At 39.4% G+C, this 25,616-nt stretch overlaps 1 protein-coding gene across 2 annotated transcripts in view; it reads left to right on the top strand.

The window, feature by feature from the left end:
- pomgnt1 (protein O-linked mannose N-acetylglucosaminyltransferase 1 (beta 1,2-)) overlaps positions 1 to 25,616 on the top strand; it is a 66,620-nt gene that overhangs the window by 9,595 nt on the left and 31,409 nt on the right. For both annotated transcript variants that reach the window (XM_059984210.1, XM_059984211.1), the window contains exons 5-14: positions 2,530 to 2,643; positions 10,072 to 10,189; positions 10,501 to 10,599; positions 11,075 to 11,202; positions 16,359 to 16,429; positions 17,082 to 17,157; positions 17,640 to 17,723; positions 18,060 to 18,101; positions 21,876 to 21,934; positions 22,578 to 22,650. In XM_059984210.1, coding sequence (XP_059840193.1) covers positions 2,530 to 2,643; positions 10,072 to 10,189; positions 10,501 to 10,599; positions 11,075 to 11,202; positions 16,359 to 16,429; positions 17,082 to 17,157; positions 17,640 to 17,723; positions 18,060 to 18,101; positions 21,876 to 21,934; positions 22,578 to 22,650 — 864 coding nt within the window. The remainder of the gene's footprint in view (positions 1 to 2,529; positions 2,644 to 10,071; positions 10,190 to 10,500; positions 10,600 to 11,074; positions 11,203 to 16,358; positions 16,430 to 17,081; positions 17,158 to 17,639; positions 17,724 to 18,059; positions 18,102 to 21,875; positions 21,935 to 22,577; positions 22,651 to 25,616) is intronic.

Raw genomic sequence — 25,616 nt, 5'->3', positions numbered from 1 at the left:
ATGTCTGAACAACTGGCATCCTGTTGCATTCACCTCAATAATCAGCAAATGCTTTGAGAGGCTGGTGAAGGATTACATCTGCAGCATGCTACCACCTACAGTGGATTCCGTACAACTCGCCTGCCGCCACAACTGACAGATGATGCAATAGCCACAGCTCTACACACCATCCTTACACATCTGGAGAAGAAGGATGCTCTTGGACTACAGTTCAGCATTCAACACCATAATTCCCTCCAGGCTCGGCAAGAAGTTCAGAGACCTCGGCCTTCACCCTGCCTTGAGTAGCTGGATCCTGGACTTCCTGTCAGATTGCCAAAAGGTGGTAAGAATGGGCTCCCTCACCTCTGCCTCTGACCCTCAACACAGGTGCCCCTTGGGGCTGTGTCCTAAGCTTCCTCCTTTACTCTCTGTATACCCATGACTGTGTCGCCACCCACAGCTCCAATCTGCTAATTAAATTTGCTGACGATACCACACTGATTGGCCTAATCTCAAATAATAATAATAAGGCAGCCAACAGAGGAGTTGTCATCCTGATACAGTGGGGTCAAGAAAACAGCCTCTCACTCAATGTTGCGAAAACAAAGGAGCTGGTTGTGGATTGCAGGAGGAACAGTCAGGGTAACCCCTATTGACATCAGTGGATCTGGGGTCGAGAGGATGAACAGCTTTAAGTTCCTCGGCATAAACATCACCGAGGATCTCATGTGGTCTGTGTATACCGGCTGTGTTGTGAAAAAGGCACAACAGCGCCTCTTTCACCTCAGATGGTTGAAGAAATTTGGTATGGGCCCCCAAATCCTAAGAACTTCCTACAGGGGAACAATTGAGAGCATCCTGACTGGCTGCATCACTGCCTGGTATGGGAACTGTACTTCCCTCAACCATAGAACTCTGCAGAGAGTGGTGCGGACAGCCCAGTGCATCTGTAGATGTGAACTTCCCACTATTCAGCATATTTGCAGAAACAGGTGTGTAAAAAGGGCCCAAAGGATCATTGGGGACCAGAGTCACCCCAACCACAAACTGTTCCAGCTGCTATCATCTGGGAAACGGCATCACAGCATAAAAGCCAGGACCAACAGGCTCCGGGACAGCTTCTTCCACCAGGCCATCAGACTGATTAATTCATGCTGACACAACTGTATATCTATGTTATTATTGACTGTCCTGTTGTACATGCTGCTTATTATAAATTACTATAAATTGCACATTTAGACTGAGGTGTAATGTAAGGATTTTTACTCCTCATGTATATGAAGAATGTAAGTAATAAAGTCAATTCAATTCAATTCAGATAGGACTTGTTCATGAAGAGTAGGGCCACTCTTGCAACATAGTTTGTCTTCACTTGATCAGCAAAGTAATGGTATTCATTGGTCCTCTGGCAAAACATGAAATTCCACATTGGGTGAGAGTGATTGCCCTTGACATTGGGGTGGTATTTGACTGATTGAAGCATCAAGGAATGTTAACTGAACTAAAGTCGGTGGATATCAAGGGAAAAGTGCTGCATTGGCTAGAGCCACTTGAAGAAAAAAGATGGTCATTACCATTGGAAATCAATATATCAACCTAAAGATGTCGCTGCAGAAGTTATTTGAGGCAGTGTCCTACGCCCTTCCTAGGCTAATGATTTTCCTTCCATCAGGAGCTCAGAAGTCATTGATGAAGCGGCTGAAGATGGTTAAATCTCAGATACTGACTTGAGGGAGTCATGCAGTCACATCTTTCAGAGTATGTTGGTCTCCAAAGGCAGTGACTATCATTCTCTAAGTGATATGACTCCTGCCACTGAAGTACTTTTCCCATGATGTCCATCTGCTGACTTTAATTTTACCAAGACTCTTTGATATTTCATTCAGTCAAATATACTTTGATGTTGAGGGCACTCACTTTGCAAAATGAGTTAATGAGTCCGTCAATAGTAAGGCTGTGGTGAGATCTGGAACAGAACTGGTCCTGGCAAGCCATGAAATGGAATGATGTCACTAAGTAGCACTGACAGTATTTTCTTTCAATTACATTACTGATGATTGAGAGATGATTGGGTGATAAAAGCTGTATTGATTTTCCAATTTTTTATGAACAGGACACCTGAATCAATTTCCACATTATTAATTAGCAGCCAGTATTTTAACAGTATGGGAGCAACTTTAGGTGTGGCTAATTCAACAGCACTGGTCTTCAACATTATAACCAAATGTTCCCTTTAACTGTTTTAACCTCTGGTAGTCATATTGATCTGCTTTCAGTGAGGATGGTGATGTTCCTCAAGATGTTGTATGTTGTCTGTGCACTTTCCTTAAATGCAGGCTCTTCACTTTTAGACATGTTTAATATGTAACCTATTTAATTTTCAGGCTGCATTTAAACCAAATGGATTTGTTGTGCAGTCCCACTTGTGTGGAAGGTGTACTGTAATAGTTAATATTAATGTCTTACTGTTTTGAAATATTAAAAAGCAGCTTTTTTTTTTAGTTACCAAGTATACTAATGGTAGTAAATTGTTCTTGCTTTAAACAGGGTCATGTTATGGCCAAACGTGTGTTTGATACCTATTCACCCCACGAAGATGAAGCTATGATCCTTTTCTTAAATATGGTGTCTCGTGGTAGAATACTTCTCTTCACTATTAAGGTTGGTGTAGTCTTTCCTTTTCCAGAGTTACATTTGGGAAATTCTGGATTTCCTTACGAGTTGTCTTATGATTCCCTTTACATTTTGATTTTGTTTGGAAGGAGGTTCACCTTCCAATTGAATTGTTGGGTTCTGCTTCTGGAGCGTCAACTTGATGAAATTATTCATGTCTATGCAGTGGATTCCAGTTAAATGGGCAATTGCTTAATTGGGGCAGCTACTTATTTAGGACAGCTCTTAAAAAAAACAAAAAACATTGAGGAAATAGCCATGATTCCCTTAAATAGGGCAGGAGACTGTTGCTAAACTGCTTCTAACTCGTGTCAGATGTGTACACTTGTGTGGCTTTAGACAAAGCACCGTGCATAGAGTGAACAGTTTTTAAATGGCATCAGTTGTGCGTGCTTGTGTTCAAAAAGCAGTGATTTTTTCTCACTGATAGTTGGTGAGAAATTTGCAGTAAGACAATTCAGAACTGTTTTGCTCACTGTGGTTTCAAGCTTTCAGGCTTGGAGATGCCAGAAATGTCCGAGAGTGAAAATGAAATGATTTCACTACTTCAAGTCCGGAGCTATGAAAAATTTGAGGGTATTGACAATCATCTTGTATGTTACAATGAAAGTGAAGATTTGGAGGATGCAATCGTCAATAGTCTTGTGTGAAGACAGTCCATTATCTACACTAGGTGGTCTGTACTGATTTTGTTCATTTACAGTCACTCAAAAGAACACATCAGTGTTCCTCTGTCGATAACTATTAGGAACTAATACACAATTTTATAGTACTGTAGTGGTATTGATAATCTTATTTGTTCTGTATTTCCTTTAAGAAGCTAATTTGTTACTCTGCTAAAATAGCAGCTTAAAAAAAGATAATTTCCATGAAACTTCAGCTAATTGGTGTAGCCAAAATGTATTGGTCCCAAAGTCTCCCAATTAATTGGAATCCACTGTATTAGTAACAAGTTACACATTATCTTCAACCTCATATTCTTCTTGCCAAGATATTAGTTTTTAAACCAGAGAACCTTGAGTTTAATATGTTCATCGTTCTTGCTGGAATTTTGACTCGTGATCAGTTATCTGAGCCTTCCCTCTAGTTCATGTACCCATCCCCCATCTCAGCTACCACCACAACCCGGTTCTCCTTATAACTACAGTAATCTTTTGCAGCCCTGTGTAATAAATTGGTTTTCAGATGTTACTTTCATGGCTGTAGTTCAAGACAGAATGTGCAAGAATGCAAGAAATTAGGAACAGGCATAGGCCATCAGGCCCCTCGATACTACTTCACTCTTTAATACAGTCATGGCTGTTGTATGCTACCTATTCCTCAAATGATCAAATGATTATCCACCTCCATTTAAAATTTTTCCAATGATCTAACTTACACTATCACAGAGGTAGCAAATTCCAGAGATTGATCACCCTCTGTGAGAAGAAACTTCTAAATATCTTTGAATTCTTGAATATCTTTGAATTGAATAATTTGAATTTGAATATTTGAATTCTTCCACTTGTGAAAACTTCTCAACATCAACCTGGTCAATCCCCCCTTAGAAAAGAACATAGAACATAGAATAGCACAGCACTTAGGTTTTTCTATATTTGAATAAGCTCATTCCTTGTTCTTTTAAACTCTATGGAATACAGAAACCAGACTATCTTGCCTTTCTTGATAGAATGTCCACAGTGAACTAGCCTTCTACTTTTAGGTGACTAGTTTTTGGGGGTGGCTACTTTTGTACTAATTCCAGGACAACAATACAACCAAACAGGTTACAGCGATTCGCCCATACACAATTAAAAATCGCTAACCATAAATTTGAGAGATGGAATAAAAGGTTACTCTTGAAGAATTTCTTTGTAAAAAAAAAAATTAATACTTTTCAATTTGTATTTCTTGGCACGTGCAGATGATGAGGCTACTTGTTACAGACAATTGTAATATGGCTATTTTCTTAGAATCCAACCCTCTCCTCCTTTTACCTGTGGGAGATACTTATACCACTAATTTAGTACTTAAAAGCAGATGAAAATAAATGTATGATTTACTTAAAATGTGTTTGAAGACATTAGATCTGAATTGGCTGACAGCACAATCCCATCAATTCATTTCTCCCATGTGCATTCCTGTAAACTTCTCTATTGTATGTGCGTCAACTCCTACATCTGCACTAGGGCAGTGTTCAGTAATTAATTCGACTGCCAGCCACGATGCTTTTCTGGCATGTGAGGAAACTCAGCCAATCATGAGAGGAATATCCACACAGTCAGCCACGAAAATTGGGATCAAACTTGAGTTTCTGAAATAGTGGGGTAGTAGCACTATCTGCTTTCTCATTGAACAATATGTGCTGTGCATAAAATTTAAAACAGCAGAGTACACAGAATGCTGGAGGACCTCAGCAGGTCAAACAACATCTACGGAGGAGAATAAACAGTTGATGTTCTGAGCGGGGACCCTTCATATGGCAATCCTAATAAAGGGTTTCAGCCTGAAATGTTGATTGTATATTTATCTCCATAGATCTTCCCTGACTTTTGTCTGTGTTGCAGAATTTCTTGTGTTTATAAATGATATTTTCAATCCAAGAACACAATAAATAAGACCTAAGAGTAGAATTAAGCCATGTGCCGATCAAGTTTGCTGTACCTACTGATCATAGGTGATTTATTTTTCCCTCATCCCATTCTCCTGCTTTCCCTCTGCAAGCTTTGACACCCTTACTGATCAAGAACCTGTCAAACTTGGCTTTGGCTGTAGCCAATGATTTGACCTCCACAGCGTCTTTTGCAATGAATTTCACAAATTCAACCACCTTCTGTTTTAAGAAATTCCTCCTCATCTTTGCTCTTTAGCAGGGGTTCCCAACCTGGGGTCCACAGAATCTTTGCTTAATAGTATTGGTGCATTGCATAAAAAAGTTTGGGAACCCCTGGTCTATAGGGGTTTTCTTTTATCCTAAGGCTGTGCCCTCTGGTCCTAGACTCTCCTACTGTTGGAAACGTCCTCTCTATGTCTACTGTATTCAAGCCTTTCGATATTCGGTAGATTTCAATGAAACTACACCCCCCCCCACCCCATACTTCTAAACTTTTACAGGCCCAGAGCTATCAAATACTTTTCATACATTAATCCTTTCATTCCCAGAGTCAAAAATTTCAAAGTAAATTTATTATCAAAGTACATATATGTCACCATGTAGAACCCTGAGATTCGTGTTCTTACAGGAATACACAGTAAATCCAAGAAAAGTAATAGAATCAAAGCGCACATCCAACGGGCTGGACTAACAACCGATGTGCAAAAGACCACAAACTGTGCAAGTATAAAAGGAAAAAAAAGTGCAATAAATATTGAGAATATGATATGAAAAGTCCTTGAAGGCGAGTTAATAGGTTGTATTAACAGTTTAGTGATGGGGCAAGTGAAGTTATCCCCTCTGGTTCAAGAGCCTGATGGTTCAGAGATGATAACTGTTCCTGAGCCTGGTGGTGTGCTCCTGTACGGTCTTCCTGGTGGCAACAGCAAGAAGATGGTATGGCCTGGATGGTGGGGTTCTTTGATGATGGATACTGCCTTTCTGCAACAGCTCTCTGTACTAATGTGCTCAGTGGTGGGGAGGGCTTTACCTTTGATGGGCTGGGCCATACCCACTACTTCTGAAAGGATTTTTCATTCAAGGGCATTGGTGTTTCCACACCAGGCTGTGAAATAACCAGTCAATATACTCCCCATCACATATCTATAGAAGTTTGTTGAAGTTTTACTTGGGAAATAGAAAAAGACATCTACAGTTTTGTGTGTGTGTGTGCGTACTGCTGCTGCAAAAACATTCATGAAAATGAGTGATGCTAAATCAGACTCTGATATAGGTCTCTATTGTAGACTGAGAGTGGGAAAGGGGCAGGGAGAGGGAATCATGGTTGGGTAAAGGGGAAAGGAGAGGAGAGGGAGCAGAAAGCAGCACAGACATTCTGTAATGATCAATAAACCAATTGTTTGGAATCAGTTGACCTTGCCTGGTGTCTCAGGGCTGAGTGTGTCTGTACTCGTGCTAACAAGACAACTCAGCTTCCCCTCCCCACCACTCCTCTGTCACCTGTCCCACACCCTGCCCACGGCAAACATAAATATGGCGTTGGAGCTGTGCTTAGCTTCATAGTTGTAAGTATAAAGTGAGTAGAGTAGGGTGCTGGACACACAGCCTTGTGGTACACCTGTGCTGAGGGACATTGTGGAGGAAATATTGGCAATCCAAACTGAAGCTCCAGGCATGAGAATAGAGCTAATGAAAATAGCATTTGCTGTTGACTTGTTGTGATGGTAGGCAAATTGGAGTGGATCCAAGTCCCTTCTCAGGATTTTTCTTGTAAGCCTCCTCTGGACCCTCTCCTCTGCCAGCACACCCTTCCTTAGCTGCAGTGCCCATTGCACATACAACTCCGAATGGAGTCTGACCACCGTCTTATAAAGCCTCAGCATTGCTTCCTTTCTTTTGTACTCCAGTCCTCTCCAAGTCAATGCTAACATTGTATTTAGCTTCATTACCACTGACTCAACCTGCAACTTAACCTTCATAGAATCCTGCACAAGGATTCCCAAGACTCTTTGCATTTGTGATTTCTGAATTCTCTCTCCATTTAGAAAATAAACATCTTTGTTCCTTCTACCGAAATGTATTACCATACATTTCTATATAATGTATTCTTGCCCATTCTCTCAACTTATCCAAATTCTACTACAGAATTACTGCTTAGTCAACATTACATGCTCTTCCAATTATCTTTGTATCATATACAAACTTGGCCAAAAAGCCATCAGTTCAGTCATCCAAATCATTAACATAACATGAAAAGTAATGGACCCAACGCTGACATTTGGGGACCACCACTAGTCCCTAGCTGCCAAACAGAAAAAAAGAAAGCTCTTAACCCCAGTGGAGACATCGGGGTGCTGTCGTGATGGCATTTTTTAGCAGGCTTTCTTGTTTTTACAAGGCTGAGTTGCTAGCTCGATGCTCAACCCAGCACGGATGGAAAGCGTGCAAGTAAGCTGGCTGGATTTGAACTCGGGAACCTTCGCTCTGAAGTCTGGCGCCGATCACTACGCCACCAGCCGGTGCCAACCAGAGAAGGCCTCCTTTATTCCCACCTGATAGTCAGTCAATCCTCTATCCATGCTAGCATCTTTTCTATAACACCATGGATTCTTATCTTGTTATGCAGCCATATGTGAGGCACCTTGTCGTAAACCTTCTGAAAATCCAAGCAAGCAACATCAACTTACTCTTATTTGTCTATCTTGCTTGTCATTCCTTAAAGGATTCTAGCAGGTTGGTCAGGGAGGATCTCCCCTTAAGGAAACCATGTTGTTACTTTATTTTGTCATGTTCTTCCAAGTATTGTGAAATCTCATCCTTAATACTGGACTCTTAATATCTTACTGAAGTCCTTTGACTCCCTCTTTTTGTTTTAAAGAGTGGAGTGATATTTGCAATTTTCCAGTCCTCTGGAAACATTCTTGATTAGTAACTCTTGAATGATCATTAATGTTCCATAATCTTTTCAGTGGTCTGTTTAAGAGCTTGGTGGTATAGTCCATCAGGTTCAGGTGATAACTCTCCTTCAGACCTTGCAGTTTCCCAAGCACCTTTTGCTTAGTAATAGCAGCTCACTCACTTCTGCCCTCTAACACTCTTAAAATTTCTGGCATGTTGCTTGTGTCTTCCACAGTGAAGACTGCAAAATACCCATTCATTTTATCAGCCATTTCTTTATTTTCCCCATTACTACTTCTCCACCACAATTTTCCAGTGGTCTGCTGTCCATTCTTGCATGTTTTTTACACCTTGTATCTGAAAAATCTTTTGTACTCTTCTCTTATGTTATTTGCCTTCCTTTATATATTTCATGTTTTCATCCCTTAGTGCTGCTTACATTGCCTTCTGTTGGTTTTTAACTGTTTCCCAATCCTCTAGATTCCCATTATCTTTTGCAGTATATGCCCTCTCTTTTTGGATTTATGCTGTCTTTGCTTTTCCTTGTCAGCCATGGCTGCCTCATCCTTTAGAATGCTGTTGTTTCTTTGTAGTGAACTAATCCTGTGACTTCCAAATTGCTACCAGAAACTCCTGCCATTATTACACTATAATCATTCTTGCTAGCATCTCCTTCAATCAATTTTTGCTATCTCCTCTCGTGCCTCTGCCATGAACTTTACTCAACTGTACTACTAACACATCTAATTTTAGCTTCTCCCTCTCAAACTATTGAATTCCCCCATATCTGCCCTTTTATTTTGATAGGATGTGTGTCCTTGGATGTTTAGCCTCCAGCTGTGATCTTCTTTCAGCCACAACTCTTTGATGTCATACCTGCCAGTTTCTAGCTGCACTATAAACTCATTTACCTTGTTTCATATACTGTGCATTCAAATATAACAAATTATGTCATGTATTTGCTACCCTTCTCAAATTTGTCTCCATGTTGCCTGAAATTAAATTCTTATCCCTTAATAAGCTTTGTCTTTTTTTAATTTTGGCCACTTTAGTAACTTCTTCCCTTTCTAATCTGTTGAATCCATCCCTTTACTATTTAGTTTAAAGCTCTGTCCATGGCCCGAGTTATGTGATTTACCAGTTCCCTGGTTTCAGGTGCAGGCCAGCCCATTGGAACAGCACCCTCCTTCGCCACTACTGGTGCCAATGTCATACACCCACTTCTCCTACATTTACATTTTCTCCTGAGCATACATTTAACACAAATCTTATTGATCCGCTGCCAGTTTGTGTGTAGCTCAGGTAGAAATGTAGAGATTATTACCTTTTTGGTTGGACCTTTAACTTTAGCAGATTGATCTTGTTTGAATTAAAGTTTAAGCAACTAAAGTCACAATAATCTGTCAATGGGGCAGACTTGAATTCTCTCCTTCTTCACTTAGAAGTTTGTACTAAGTATAACATTTTAAGTTTTGCTACCTTTTAAATATTTTGTTAAGTTTACAGTAGCTTATTTCCCAATAATTTTTATTAAGGTAGGTTATTAAGTTAGACTTCCTCAAATATACACACATGTTACTATAGAAAACAGTGAAATGTCAGTATTCCTCATGCTGAGGTTAATTGCAATAAACTGGATCACTTTGGATGGTCAAGACTAGAGAATTTGAATCTCTTCACTGATCTTATAAAGGATTATTGACCTAAAATATATTAACTCTGATTTTCTTTGCACAGTCGCTGAAAGACCTGTTGAGATCTCCTGAGTTTTTTGTGATTTTTTTTGCCATAAATTTCTATCAGGATGAGTCAGTGCAATTACAGCAATATAAAATGTTAATAATCAGTATTTTGGTTTTTCCTTTCTTTAAACATGCTACACTGGGGGGAAATTGCTTGTTATTTTCTTTTTATTTGCTACATAGGATGAAGGATCCTTCCACCTGAAAGATGCAGCCAAAAACCTGCTGAAAGGCCTAGGCAGTCAAATTGCCTCCTCACTCAGTTGGCGTGACATGTGGACTTTCGTTGTAAAGAAAGGAGGTGAAGTTTATGCATATTTACATGTTCATACAGTATGTGATAGCTTTCATTATTTTATCTGAAAAGTGAAACGTACCAGAAGTAATAACATGGAGAAGTGAACAGTATTTTTTTGAGGTGGTAAGAATTTGTTATATCACTACCCTGCACTCGGTATTGCAGTAGATTTCCACTTTGAATCCTGTCGTCTTCAATGGCTTATTAGTTAGAGAAATGTGGAGATTTGCATGTTCTTGCAGTTAATACGTGCCAAATAGGTGGATGTCAAACTGATTTATTTGGAAGCTCACAATGTTCAGTTCTACTTTCAGGTCAGGTATATGGTGAAAAACATTCAAAATCTCCTGCATTGGCCACTTGGGGTGATCCTGTTTTATTGAAGACTGAAGTTCAGTTAACTTCGACTGAAGGTAAATATTAAATGTGGGTCAGTTGATTCTGAGCATTGCGGTACATAATGAGCAGAATTCAGCTTTTACTCTCTCATTAAACACCGTGCTTTATGCAATTTTGAGTAACTGGTGAAGCTGCATGGATGCCTTTAAATTTTTTTTGAAAAATTTAAAAAAATTGAGGAACAAACTGATCAGCCATGTGCCATCATAGCCGATGTTTAAGTTGCAACGAGCTCAATCTTGCCTTACCACCCTGTTCCCAGCAGAGAATACCTGCCTGAAAATCCTTCACTTACAATTTATGTTCTTCAGCTGTTTCTCTATGAAATTACCTGTAGTTAGTTTGAAGTATGTGAATGGAACAAAACATTTAAAGTTGTAATTAGCAGATTTTGATGGAAATAAATGACAGATATTCCAGACCAATTCCTTTGGTGTGACAAGTCACAGGAAGTCAAGTGTCCGCTAAAGGTTTGCATTTCTTCTGAAGATGCTGAGTGCCACTGGGCAGATACAGATGCGAATCGCAGGAGGAAGACTTTCTGCAGTAAAGTGGAAGGATATGGGAGCATCTGCAGCTGTAAGGATCCAGCACCTATTGAATTTAATCCTGAGCCTGTAAGTTCTTCTTCCCCCTTGAGCTGTTTTATCAGTCAACACGAGTGAATCTGCAGATGCTGGAAATAAATAAAAACACAAAATGCTGGCAGAACTCAGCAGGCCAGACAGCACCTCCTCCCATAGATGCGGTCTGGCCTGCTGAGTTCTGCCAGCATTTTGTGTTTTTGTTTTATCAGATAATTGTTTTCAAGTGGCTGCTATGTTATAATAGACCAAGGTTCAAAGTAAAATGTATTATTATAGCACATGCATGTCACCACATACAATCCCAAGATTCTTTTTCTGTGGGCATATTTAACAAATCTATAGAACAGTAACTATAAACCTTAAACAGTAGGAACTGTTAACTGAAAACAAACTGCAAATGCAGATATACGTTTGTAAATAAATAGCAATAAGTAATGAGCATGGAATAGCAATATAAACTTAATTAACTTTAAATGGGTGTAGTTATCACCTTTTGTTCCAGAGCCTGATGATTGAGGGGTAGTAACTGTTCTTCAACCTGGTGGTGCGAGTCCTGAGATATTTGTATCTTCCACTTGATGGCAGCAGTGAGAAAAGAACACAGCCTGGGCGGTGACGATCTTTGACGATGGAGGCTGCTTTTCTACGGCAACGTTTCATGTAGATGTGCTCAATGGTTGGGAGGGGTTTACCCATGATGTACTGGGCTGAATCCACTGCCTTTTGTAGGATTTTCCACTCAAAGGCATTGGTGTAATGCAGCCGGTCAGCACAGTGTCTACCACACACCTATAGAAGTTTGCCAAGGTTTTTGATGACATGCTGAGCCTCCACAGATCCTTGAGGAAGTAGAGGTGCTGTTGTGCTTTCTTCAGAATAATATTTATGTGATAGGTGAGGACAGGTCCTCTGAGATAGCAACACCTAGGAATTTAAGGTTACTGATCCTCTCCACCTCTGTCTTCCGATGATTACTGGCTCATCTTCCCTCTTCTGAAATCTACTATCAGTTTCTTGGTCTTACTGACATTTGGTGGGAGGTTGTTGTTATTACACCACTCAGCAAAGTTTTCAGTTTTACTCCTGTATGCTGATTCATCACCCCCTTTGCTACAGCTCACAACAGTGGTGTCATCAGCAAACATGTATATGGTGTTGGAGCTGTACTTAGCCACACAGTCACAGGTGTAAAGTGAGTAGAGCAGGGAGCTAAATACACATTCTTGCAGTGCTCCTGTGCTGATGGAGATTGTGGAGGAGATGTGTTTGCCTGTCTGAACTGACTGGAGTCTGCAAGTGGGGAAATCTAAGATCCAATTGCACAAGGGGGTATTGAGGTCCGGGTCACGAGTTTACTGATTAGTTTTGAGGGGATGATGGTGTTAAATGTTGAGCTGTAATTTGATAAAGAGCATTGTGATGTATTCATCTTTGCTGTTCAGATGTTCCAGAGTTGTGTGAAGAGCCAACAAGATGACATCTGCTGTAGACCTATTGCTTTGGAAGGCCAATTGGAGCAGGTCTAAGTTGCCACCCAGACAGAAGCTGATGTGCTTCAATACTAGCCTCTCAAAACTCTTAATCACTGTAGGTATAAGTATCACTGGGCGATAGTCATTTAGACAGGCTACCAGGCTCTTGTTAGGCACTGTTACAATTGAAGCCTGCTTGAAGCAAGTTGGTACCACACTGCTGGTGCAAGAGGTGAAGATATCTGTGAATACACCAGTCAGTTGGTCGGCACAGGTCTTCAGTTCTCAGCCAGGTACTCTGTCCAGACTGGATGCTTTGCTTTGGATTTACTCTCTTAAAAACAGCCCACATGTCATCTTCAGATATTGAGACCAAATGACCATTAGGGTGTGCGATGGTTCCTCCCTGTTCTGGTGATCAAAGCAAGCATAGAAGGCACTGAGCTCATCCGGAAGCGAAGCTCTGCTATTCCCTGTGTCACAAGATTTAACTTTGTAGGAGGTTATGGCATTCAAATCCCAACACAGCTGTCGAACATCCCTTGCTGATTCCAGTCTAGTCCAGAATTTCTGCTTCACCCGAGAAATGGCTTTCCGGAAATCATACCTGCACCTCTTGCAGCATTCTTGATCTGCATACTTGAATACCTCTGACCTCACTCTCAGCAAGATCCAGATTTCATTGTTCATCCAGGGCTTCTGGTTGGGGAAAACGCTGAACAATTTTGTGGGGACAATCTCATACACAGCTGTTTTAATAAAGTCTTTAACAACCCTGGTGTCATCACTCAGGTCTTCAGATGTGTTCTTGAGCATGGTCCAGCCCACCTACTCAAGTCAGTCTTGTAACTGTTCCCCTGCCTCCTGCAACCAGCTCTTAGTTGTTTTGATGTCTGGAACCTTGCCGTTTAATCATTTTCTGTATGTATAAGGAATACAGTCAAATGATCCCTCTTACCAAAACGCAGTCGCAGGAAAGAAGGATAAGCATGTCTTATTGTAGTGTAACACTGCTCTAGTATGTTAGGACCTCTGGTGCAACAGGGCATGTGCTGTTGATAATTGGGCTGGATTTTCTTCAAACAGGGCTGGTTAAAGTTTGAACTGTGTTGGGATGGGCATTTCTGGTTTGCAGATAGCATTGTGCAGTTTTGCGAGTGCTTGCTTATAATCGGCTGCTGATGGTATATAAGCTGTGGTCAGGATCATGGATACGAACTCTTGAGGCAAGTAGAATAGCTTACATTTAATCATTAGCTGTTGTAAGTCAGGGGACAAGAAGTTGACATAACCCCAACATCTGTGCACCAGTGAGAATGGACTCAAAAAGCACACACCACCTCTTTCCTTGCCAGAGTTTGAGGTTTGATTCATTCTGAAAGTTGTAAAACCTTCTGGTCAGATAGCTGCATCCAGTGTGTTCACTGTTAACCGAGTAAAGCAACAAACGTTTGAGATCTGTCTTTGATACAGCAACCTTTCCGTGAGATTGCCAATCTTATTTTCAAGTGACTGTTTTTCACCAACAAGATGCTCAGAAGGGGAGCCCTCATTCCCCATGCTTCAGCCAAGTTTGAATCCTGCCCCTCCTGCTGCGTTTTTGGCATTTAACTCTTGAATGTGAGAACTGAAAATCATTGATGGAGTTTCGTAGTCCGTTGTTAAGAGGAAATTTACATGTTACAGATTGCAGCGAAAGTAGCTCAAAAGCAATATATTTTAAGAGGAAAATTTCCTGCAGCCCGCAGAGAGTCCGGTGTACACTGGCGCCATGTTGGGTCATTTTAGACTTGATAAATTCTGCTGAAGTGTTCTAAATCGATTTGGTTATATTCTTGACTGATTTTAAATCTTCTAAAACCTTTGTCTTAATATTTGATTGGCTGAGTGTGTGTGGTCATTTCAGCCATTGATTCAATTCAGTGCTCTAGAACGTTCCCTGTTAATGTGTGTTGTTACGTACTTGTGACACATGACAGTGGTACCCTTGTCACGTGACTGGGGTTGAAGCTATACTGGACTTGAGGTCATGGTCTTGTGATGGTGGAGTGACATCATTTTCCCGCCAGTAGAGATCATGTGACAGGTTTTTTTTTACAGGTTATAAAAGGAAGACCCCACCCTGTGAGGAGGGGCAGTTCGGGGCTGGATTTGCCAAGTTGACTTCATGCCACTGCGTGAATTAATGTGATGACGCAGTTTAGTTGAAGGATGAAGTTTTTATCTACTGCCTAAAGTTTAAAAGGTCATTGCCAGCAGTTTTGTTACAATACTGCTAGTTCAGAAGTCAGTGGAGAGTGAAGATCGGAGTTCGGGAATTAAAGATCGAGGAGAAACTATTTTCGACGGTGAAACGGGTTCGACCTTATTTAATCCTTATTTGAAAGAATACGTTGACTGTTCTCGTGTTAATCTCTGCGGGATAGCAGAAGATTGAGGACAGTGTGATAAAGGAAAGGTCAGTGCCTTTAAGCCGTTTCGTTTCGTAAATACTTCGTGGGAAAAGTTCGATGTCGGGGATCGAAGCAAAACGACGTGAAAGAGAATTTAAATCGTCTTAAAAAGTTTCTCCCTTAAATGGACTGTGAGCATTTTGAACTTTTGGCAATACTACTTTAAAGAACTGTTTTTGCTGCATCACTTTAAGAACTGTTTAAGCTGCTGCACAGCAGCTGATTTCCGGTTACATTAGTGTTTGTTTACTTTTGGGGGGTTTGTTTTCAGTGTTTAATAAACGTGTTGTTTGTTATATAAACCCTTGCCGAACTCAATATAGTAACAGTGTCGACTGATTATTCGACTAATTTTTTTTACCATTTCAATCTCCTAAAAATAAGCTCATTTGGGAAAAGGGGAGGAATATGCTGCTCCTTTTATGTGTGTTTGGTGAATCATGAGAATGATTTAGAACAATGTGTAGCTTTGATGCATCTTTTCCTTTATCTTCCCATGCTTTTACTACCTCTTGTAGATTTTGGAACAATCTCTCACAAGCTGAACAACATATAGACTTTGTGAGCCATGAAATAAGTTTCTACATCCTGCCCGCATTATTTGAAATTACAATAGGGTGTTATCGTAACTTTGCAAAACAAATAGGACTGCTTTCCATGGGCATCTTGGTGAGCATGGACAAGTTGAGCTGAAGAACTTCTCTGCATTCCTCTGATAAAATGGAAAAATCCAGGTTTAAAAATCGAGATCTGTATATTTTCTCATGTTTGTTAAAAATTGGGGAGCTCTGTTGCCATAAATGATGATTTCAGTGCTTGTATTCTTAATTGGCACTTGTTTTAAAATAATTATTATAAAATATTTGGATGGCATATTGTAAACCGTGCTAAAGACCTTTTATGCGTTGGCATTGTTGATCACAGTGCTGTTTGTCCATGCAAACTGGAGGCCAAATGGTTGCTCTGAAGGCTGAAACTTTTGTTAAAGTTATTTTGATGGCATAGTTGTATGATTCTTCTGGTTGGGTCAGATTAACATTTGAGATGTTTCAAGCAGCTGGTCAGGTGCAGAGATTGTTTGAAGGATGCCAAAAAGGATTTAAAAATAAAACAATGAATGCTGTTTTGTTGAGAGATGTATTGATTTGTGCCTTGATTGGAATTTCAGTTTTATTACAGAACAAATATCACACATATAAATTCCAATATTTTTGTGTAGTTGTCACCAGGATAACACAGAATATTATGTTTATTTTAACAGCTAAAAGATAATAAAGTGTATGATATCCCAGTAGCAGTAATAGCAGGGAACAGGCCTAACTACCTTTACAGGTAAGATTACTTATTGTTTATGTGGTTCGTGCAGATGATATAATTTGATTTGTTTGTTAATATTAACATGAGTATTTCAACATATCCTTATTTTACTGTATTGCTATATTAAGGATATATTTCAGAATTCTATGGTTGCTCTCTCATGTACCGGTAGTTGTGTATCATCCTGATCTATGGCCATCTAGCTAACACTAGGTCTAGAGATTTCTAATTCTTCCCATTTGACTGAATAGTCAGACTATATATGAATTAGAGAGTACGAAATAGAGACCATCTCAGAGATTATATTCATGAAGATTTAATGAGATGTTGGGAGAATCTCTATACTTGGGAGCCACTGATCCTCTGGAAAGGCTTTATGCATAACATTTTTGCAGCTTGGAATGTTTTGCCATGATAATTGGGGCAATGGTGAAAATCTTGTGGCATTGGAAGTTGAAAAAGATTCTGTCTATGGGCACAAACTAACAGTGGCTGATTTTTGGACTGCCTTGTCTGCAAACCAGGTCCAATTCTAGTTGGTCTAAAATAAAATCCTGAATGTTTTTAATTTTTGATTTGTTTGATAGTCCCCAAGATTTTAATATTTTCAATTAGGAGAGGTGATAAAATAAACCACAATTTTGAATGTAGCTTTGCTTTTTTGTAGGATGTTGCGTTCATTACTGTCTGCACAGGGTGTGAATCCAGAGAAAATCATTGTTTTTATTGATGGTTACTATGAGGTGAGAATTTACTTTAGTTAAAAGAACAGGTGTGTATAGATCAAACCCTCTGAATGTGTAACATCCAAATGAACTGTTTTTTCTTTCTCTCTATGGCACAGATAAATTTAACTGCATTGTGAGTCACTTCCGATTCTTTATGGAGATATTTAGAATATTAATATTTTTTGTAAATTCAGAGAAAATCTGATTATTATTAGCGAGGTAAAAAGGTGTGAATAACTGAACTGCTTTATTTATACATGTTTCTACTCTCTCACCTTTGATTACAATACCTCTTCCAAAGTCAGACCCTCATTAATATCCAAACTGCAGTGTTCAAATATGTCCTTTGTTTTGTTTTGGTATTATTCTGCTTGATACTTAATAACATAAATTATGTTAGACATGGTATTTTCTTCAGGTTTAAAAATAAAGTGAAAATTATATAATTTCAAGTAAATCTGTTCTTTAATGTTCAATGTTTCTCTTTCCTCTTTTAGGAGCCAATGGATGTGGTAGAACTCTTTGGGTTGAAAGGTGTTCAGCATACTCCCATTAGTATTAAAAATGCTCGAGTTTCACAGGTAATAGTTTAAAGTTTTAGTAATCTGCTTGCCTTCTCTACTTTCTTTGTCTACTAGCAGTTCAAGTAGAATCCTTTTCCATCAGTGTTTCATGATTTTAATAGTTCAAAGGACACAAACAATGATGAATTAAAATCTGAACTGCTTGTGCTGTTGAAAGAAGACAACTTCAAAAGACAACTTCATTTGTCTTCAAATACAACTTCATTTACAAAAAGGACCACTGTAACTGTATTTGTTAGTGTTTTTAACTTAATGTATTTAAAGAGAATGGACTTTGTCTATTAACCCTGATCAGCACTTGTATTTCTTTCTAAATTCTTTTTCTTTTCACAGCATTACAAAGCCAGTTTGACAGCCACATTCAATTTACATCCGGTAAGTAGTGAAACCATTCTGTGCAAGGCTCTTTTAAAGTGTAAGCTACTATGGCCCACTTAGGACTCAATCTTACAGGTAAATGATGATACAGCATTAATCTATTTATGTGGAATCAAGGTGGGGGGCTTCCTGTATGCGTAGTATGAAAGACTAAGGTCCTGAAGTTACTGAACAATTTGTAATGTAGTTTTCTCCATCGCTGGATTCCGTTATCTTGTTCACATTCCTAGGTGTCTCAAATCCTGTGTTAGATTAGACACCACTCTCACTGAAATCAATGTGGGCTTGTTAAAAATAATGTGGATGGAAGACAGGGCAAAATCTTTTTTTATTTACTATTTGATTTTTGTTTGTTTTAAGTGTTTGCAGCAAATGTTTTTAGAAGTATTTTTAAATGTTTGTAGTTTCATCTTTAGTAGTTTTCCAAAAGTTGCATTTGTAGCCTCCGTGCCCCCAGTTGACCCCCGTTTGCCTAGGGTGAACCGCCTTCACCCCGCCAGTAGTGCAAAACTTCGGTAATGTCCCCCAGTACACGCTCGCAACACAAATATCAGACAATGCACCAAAGGTGAGTAAAGAATTGCAACTTTTTAGTTATTTCTTAGTGATGGGTTAGTAGAAACAGATAATCTAAAGGATAGGTGTCAAACTCAAGGCCCGTGGGCCACATCCGGCCCGGCGAGATCATTTTAGATAGATCTATTATTTTAATTATTAATGGCCCGGCGATATGAAGCCTATGATTGTAAGTTAATACCAATCATAAAATTAATGCTTGCTTAGCAGTCTTCTTCATAAGAAACGGAATTTGTGAAGTGGAACACTTTGTAGTTATAACAGAGACTGAGACACATGAGAACAGGCTGAAAAAACGGAGGCAATGAAAGCTGCGTTCGCACGCGCCCGACTGATCCGGCCTGCATGAAGCTGCATTTTGCCCAATCTGGCCCGTGACCTAAAATGAGTTTGACACCCCTGATCTAAAGGCACCAAAGTAATAATCAGTTTGACAGTTTGTGCACATATTTTAATACGTTGGAGCTCATGCCTCCAGTTCCTTCCATAATGACCTTCCGAGCCTTCGGCCACTGTCCGAACCGCTGACATCCAGTATCCGTCGCTCTGGAACCGCTGCCCGCTCCACACACGTCCGTCCTCCTTGCTCTCCTCCCGAAAAAGACCACAGACTCCCGCTCAGCTTACACAGACAAGATAGCATAACAATTCTCCATTGGTTATTTTCCCCCTTATCATTAGCCATAACCCAAACATAACAGACACAGAATAACATTATAGCATTACAGAGAAGCCATTTTGTTAGCCTGAACAGTTAACACCATGGTTACTGTTACTGAGAACCCTACACATTTAATATTCATTTTTTCCAAATTGACCAAGTTGCCTGTTTACAGTACCATTTGCTTGCATTTGGCCAATATTCTAAACCTTTCCTGTGCATGTACCTCTGCATATGTCTTTTAAAGATTGTAATTGTACTTGCCTCTACCATCTTCTCTGGCAGCTTCTTTCATAAAGCCAATATGGGGAGAATCTTGCTGCTCAGATTCTATTTGAATCTTTCCCCATTCATCCTTAATCTACACACTTTAATTCTCTATGCTGGGGAATACACTCTCATAATTTTATAAGCCTCCATGGTTATCCCTCAACATGATTCATTCCAGGGGAATTGGTTAAAGCCTATCCCATCGATCCTTGTAACTCAAACACTCTAGTCTAGGCAACATTCCTGTTAATCCTTTTTGTGCTCTCAGGAGCTTGATCACTCTGGCGTAGCAGCCAAAACTGCACACAGTGCTCCCAGTACAGTCTTAACAAATAATTTATGCATTTCTAACAAGACATTCCAACTCCCATCCTCACTATCTCAGCAGATGCAGATGAAGATGACAAGCATTCCTTACTCCTTCACTACTCTGTCTGCCTGTGCTGCTCCTTTCCAGGAACAAGATGCCAAAAAAAAAACAACTGTTGGAAGAACTTAGTGGGTTGAGCCAGCATCTAGTTTGGGGGAGGGGGGTTGTGGGAAAGCGGAGCCAATAGAATGCGGAGACCTGACTTGAAACGTCACCAATTCCTTCAGCAAGAATGGATGTATACGTTTGCACACATACGAGCATACTAGTCTCTTGTGTTTCCCGCTGCTGCCACAAAACAACAATTGGGAGACCGCAGTCAGTGCAGATTGGAAGTAACATCTCCTCCTTGCTGACTGTCATGACCTGCAAACCTCAAGGGTATGTGCTTAGCCCACTGTGCTATTCTCTCTATGCCCATGGCTGTGTGGCTAGACGCAGCTCAAATGCCATCTATAAATTTGCTGATGACACAGCAATAGTTGGCAGAGCTTCAGAAGGTGATGGGAAAGTGTACAGGAGTGAAGATGGATCAACTGGTTGAATGGTATTGCAACAACGAACTTGCACTCAAAGTCAGTAAGACCGAGAGATTGATTGTGGGCTTCGGGAAGGGGAAGTTGAGCAAACACACCAGTCCTCATCGAGGGATCAGTAGTGGAAAGGGTGAGCAATTTCAAGTTCCTGGGTGTCAACATCTCTGAAGATCTATCCTGGGCCCAACCTATTCACGCAATTACAAAGAAGGCACAACAGTGGCTATATTTCATTAGGAGTTTGTGGAGATAAAGTTAGTATAATTACTGAAATGTATTGCATCACAATATGTGCCAGTACAAGAAAATGCAAAGTCTGAGGAAACTTGTATATCATGAAAGACTCTCAAAAAATTTCTGCAAATGTTCCATGAAATGCATTCTAGCTCGATGCAACATCTTTCTGGTATGGAGGGGCCACTACACAGGATTGGAAAAAGCTGCAGAAAGTTACAGACTCGACCGGCTTCATCATGGGTACTCACCTTCCTTGCGTTGAGGAGATGTTCAAAAGACAAAGCCTCAAAAAGCAGCATCTATCGTTAAAGAATCCTCATCAGCCCTCTTCTCATTGCTACCATTACAGAGAAGTACAGAAGGCTGCAGACAGATTCAATATTTTAGAAGCAGCTTCTTTCTGTCTGCCATCAGATTCCTGAATGAGTGATGAATTCATGTATACTACCTCACAGTTTCTTTATGTTTTTGCAGTACGTACTTAGTTTATTTGTGTGTCTATACTATATGTGTTGTCTGTATGTGCATATGTGTATGTGTGTGATTTGTCGAGTCAAAGGGCCCGTTTCTGTGCTGTACCACATGATGACTTAACTGGAGAGGATGTACCTGGGCCTGATTATTGGATATAGTTTAACTGTCTTGACTCACTTCCTAGCATTTTGCTCTTACTGTGCTTGACTGTCCATCAAAGTAGAAATGTCACATCCTCCTTCCATCTTAATAAATGGATTGAGCATGCTCCCCACATATAGAAATAATTAATTGCTTGTGTATTCTTTCAGGGTTTTGATTTGGCTTAATTCTGTATTAACAAACATTTTTTCAGTGTATAAAAATTGCAGATGTTGGAAATGTGAAATACGAACAAAAATTGCTAGAAATACTACAGGCAAGGCAGGCCATCTGGTCTTTGACTTGAAGTGTTCTCTTACCACAGATGCTCTCTAACCTGCAGGGGTTTTCTAGCACTTTCTGCTTTTGATCTTATCAGTCCTGGATGATTGATAATTGACATGTTTCTGTTCTTTGGTAGTGTTTAAAACACTACCTTTTAATATTTTGTAATGAATTTTCCATTGCATAGTATTCTCCTATTTATTTTTTGTATGGTATCCTAGGATGCAAAGTTTACTGTGGTACTTGAGGATGACTTGGATATCTCAGTGGATTTTTTCAGGTGAGTACAGACATATTTCCTGTTTCAAATGGTACTGTTTCAGTAAGCAGTGAAGTAAAGTAAATTTGTAAAGTATTGATTTACTTTAATAAACACTTCTTGATGTTGTATTTTTAAATTCTTATAAGAAAGTTTCAAAATTTTTGTGCTTAACACCCTATTGATTAAAGAATGTATTCTAGCCAATGATTATTCTGTGGAAAATTTCTTATTAGTTATAATTGTTTTTTTTCAATCTTTTTATTGAATTTCATATATAAAAAGAAACATAACATAATATAAATAGGTTATGTACATAGATTTGAAGTTAAATTTATAATAGGATAACAATATCTTATTAAATATTAGCCAAAAAAAACTTATAATAAACAATCAAACCTACTTTGATTGAACATGAAAAAGAATAAAAATAGTCATCAAAAGAAAAAAAAGTAAAAATGCACGAAAAAATGTATATTAAAAAAAATAAACCTAAACTAACTTGGGCAATAATACCAGTTTATACGAATATGATAGTGTCAAAAACTCCGGAACTCCATACCAGAACAGTTAGTTATAATTGTTGTTTGTAAATTTGGTTCAAGATTGGGTCAAGTCCTTGTTATTCATAATTGGCAAGTACTCTGGATCTGTTTTCTTCTAGTTTTCTCAGCCAAACAATCCATTTACTTGAAGAAGATGAAAGTTTGTATTGCATATCTGCTTGGAATGATCAGGTAGGCCATACTAAACTGCATCTGGTTGAGTTCTAGTTTAACTAGTTTGTGTGGACATTTGAATAGAAAGATTTGTTTTGTATCTGAAGGGTGTGAAAACTCCTGACACTGCCAGGTGAATGCCTAGTTTAATCAATCTCTGGAGAAATTCTTCATTTTAATTGTAAGTCTAAATCCTAAACACCCGTGGATGCTTGTCCCTTGTATAAAATGGTGTAGTATTTGCATATAACCTACACACATCCTCCTGTATACTTTACATCATCTCTAGATTACTTTTAATACCTAATACAATGTAAATGCTATGTAAATAGTTGTTATACTGAATTGTTTAGGGAATAATGACAAGAAAAAAAAGTCTGTACATGTTCAGTACAGATGCAACCATTGCAGCTGTTCTGGGAACTCTGATGCCAACTTGGCATCAGCTGATCCTGATTCTCCCGTGATCTTTAAGTTCTTGAGGCTGTAGTGCTTTATGTAGCTAGCCAGCCATCACTTATTAGCCTTAAACGCCTTCCTCTCGCTCACAACATGAGTAGCGAATGAACGAAATGCGAGGCGAACAATGCTCAACCTGCGGGTTTTCCCGATCCGCGGTTGGTTGAACCTGCGCATGCGGAACTTGCGGTTAAGGAGGGCCGACTGTATTCATGGAGGTACTGGATAAATGCCCTTCCTTCAAATTCAGTATAAGGCCATGTAAACCAAGCAACTTCCCTATGTTCTTGCTCCACTCTAAAAAGGAGAACCCATTTCTTTTCTGTTACTTTTTTGTATCTACAAAAATCTGGAATGTTGTAGATATGAAGCAAGAGAAGGGGAACCTCAGATTTTGTGGTCACCCAGCTGATTAGCCTAAGCATTCTTCCAAATCCCATGTAAAGGACTAAAGTGTTGCTCCTGTATCTGGAATAATTCCCCATCAAAATGTTGGTTCAGAAATTAAAAGAATGGGTGTTTGGGCAAGGAGGTGGCATTTCAACTCCTCTACTTTATTAAGAATTTGCATAGATTCAGCAAATCACCAAAAACTTTGATAAACTTTTATCAATGTTGGAGATTATCCTAAATGGCTTCATCTCCTGGTATGGAATTATCAATGCCCAGGAATGGAAAAGACTACAGAAAGTGGTGGATTCAGCCCAGTCCATCACAGGCCTTCCCACATGGAGTACTGCTACAAAAGAAGACAGAATCCATAATCAAAGACCCCTACCATCCAGGCCATGCTCTCTTCTTGCTACTACCATTGGGCAGGAGATACAGAAGCCTTGGGTCCCACAGTGTTTCCATAAATTCTATCGTATTTTATTTACTTTTCCTGTAAATTCCTGCAAGAAAATAAATCTCAAGATAGCATATGTTAACATACTTTGATAATAAGGTTACTTTGAACTTTTGATCAAACTTACAGAAAAACATGTATAAATAAAAGATAAATTTGCTGTTGTATGAGCTTCATAATTCCATTCTTTCATCTCACTACCTTCCTTCTAAGTGAAAGACAATATGAAAGTAAAGACGATTGTTTCACTGTGCAGTACAATTCTTGTTTACCCTTCCAATGCTGCTTCTGCTGTATTTGTAGCTTTGAAGCACTATCTAATTTATCTGTCACCTCTTAATTTACCTAATCTGTGATACTTTCAGCTCCAGTTAATTTGCTGTACATTCTGCATTGAACTGTTGCTGCTGTTAACAAATTTCACGTCACATGCCGGTGATAATAAACCTGGTTCTGATTTTGAATCTGTTTTTGAGTTTCAGTTTGCTAGCCGACATTATCTCTGTGAAAACTATTTTCAGCAGTTTCTTCCATTTGCCATCTTTCCACAACCTAAAATGCTCAACATGACTTTGATGAAAGTTCCCCTTTCTCATTACAGGTGCATTTTTCCTGTGTCCTTTGCATATCTGCTACGCCTGATTTTCCCACGATGGCCCTGTTTGATTTCAGACAGACCTATTTCCCTCATTTCTGCTTTGCCGTAACTAATTCCTCTTTTACCCTCCTATAGCCTTTGTGTGTGACAATGCCTGGGTCCTTCTCTATTCATTCCGATTGTTAAGTCTCTAGACTGCTCTTACTTAGTTCCATCCTGATTTGTAAGCAGCATCTCTCCTAATGGCTTCCCTTTCCACACCTATAACACTATACCTTGCCTCCCGTAAGGAGAGAGTTGTGTTTTCTGTCTCCTTTCTTTTGGTCTGAGTTTCAACATTCAGATAAGGGAATGAAAGGTCAGAGCTGCATTTAAATGCCACGGTGGTCTGACTTGGATGGAATTGCAGATGTTGGCATTCATGTGCATCAGCTTGTTTGTCCTTGTTGATAGTGATTTTTTTAATGGTGGAGGCTTTCAGAGAAATTTGAGTTGATAAAGTGCATTTAATAGAATGGTGCCTACTAGAGTCAGATTATGTTGCTGCAATGGGGAATAGATGAATAGGCAGTGGTTCAGTTGACATCAACCAAGCTGCTTTGTCTTAGATTGCTGAGCATCTGGAGTATTATTGGGAGAGTATTTTGCCACGTGTGTCTTGAAAATGCTTGGTAGGCTATGCAGGCCAGAAGGTTAAGTGACTACTGGTCTTTTAATTGCAGTATCGGTGGCTTGTTCAGCTAGCCTCTGGCTCCTCAGGGAGATTTGGTGATAGCAATGATGTCAAATGCAAGAGGAGAAGGTATTTCTCTTGCCTAGCACTCCTGGGGTTCAAATGGTTACCTATCAGCTCAGACATGAATATGACCAGATATAGCTGCATGCAACCATTAATTGCTTCATTTTTCTGTGCGGCTGTATATGAAGTTCAGTTTCTAAACTTGTAATGGAGGAAACAAAAGAAGACCGATGTTTGTAGCATATTGACGTTTGAATGCTCTGAAATATATCCTGCAGTTGAATATTGAGGAACTCTACCACTCATCCCAAAATCTCTTTAACTCACTATTGTCAGAAGGG

This window comes from Hypanus sabinus, chromosome 11 (genome assembly GCF_030144855.1).
Source record: "Hypanus sabinus isolate sHypSab1 chromosome 11, sHypSab1.hap1, whole genome shotgun sequence".
Lineage (NCBI taxonomy): Eukaryota > Metazoa > Chordata > Chondrichthyes > Myliobatiformes > Dasyatidae > Hypanus > Hypanus sabinus.
The sequence above is the reverse complement of the archived record's forward strand: the minus strand, read 5'-3'. Positions and strand labels throughout refer to the sequence as shown.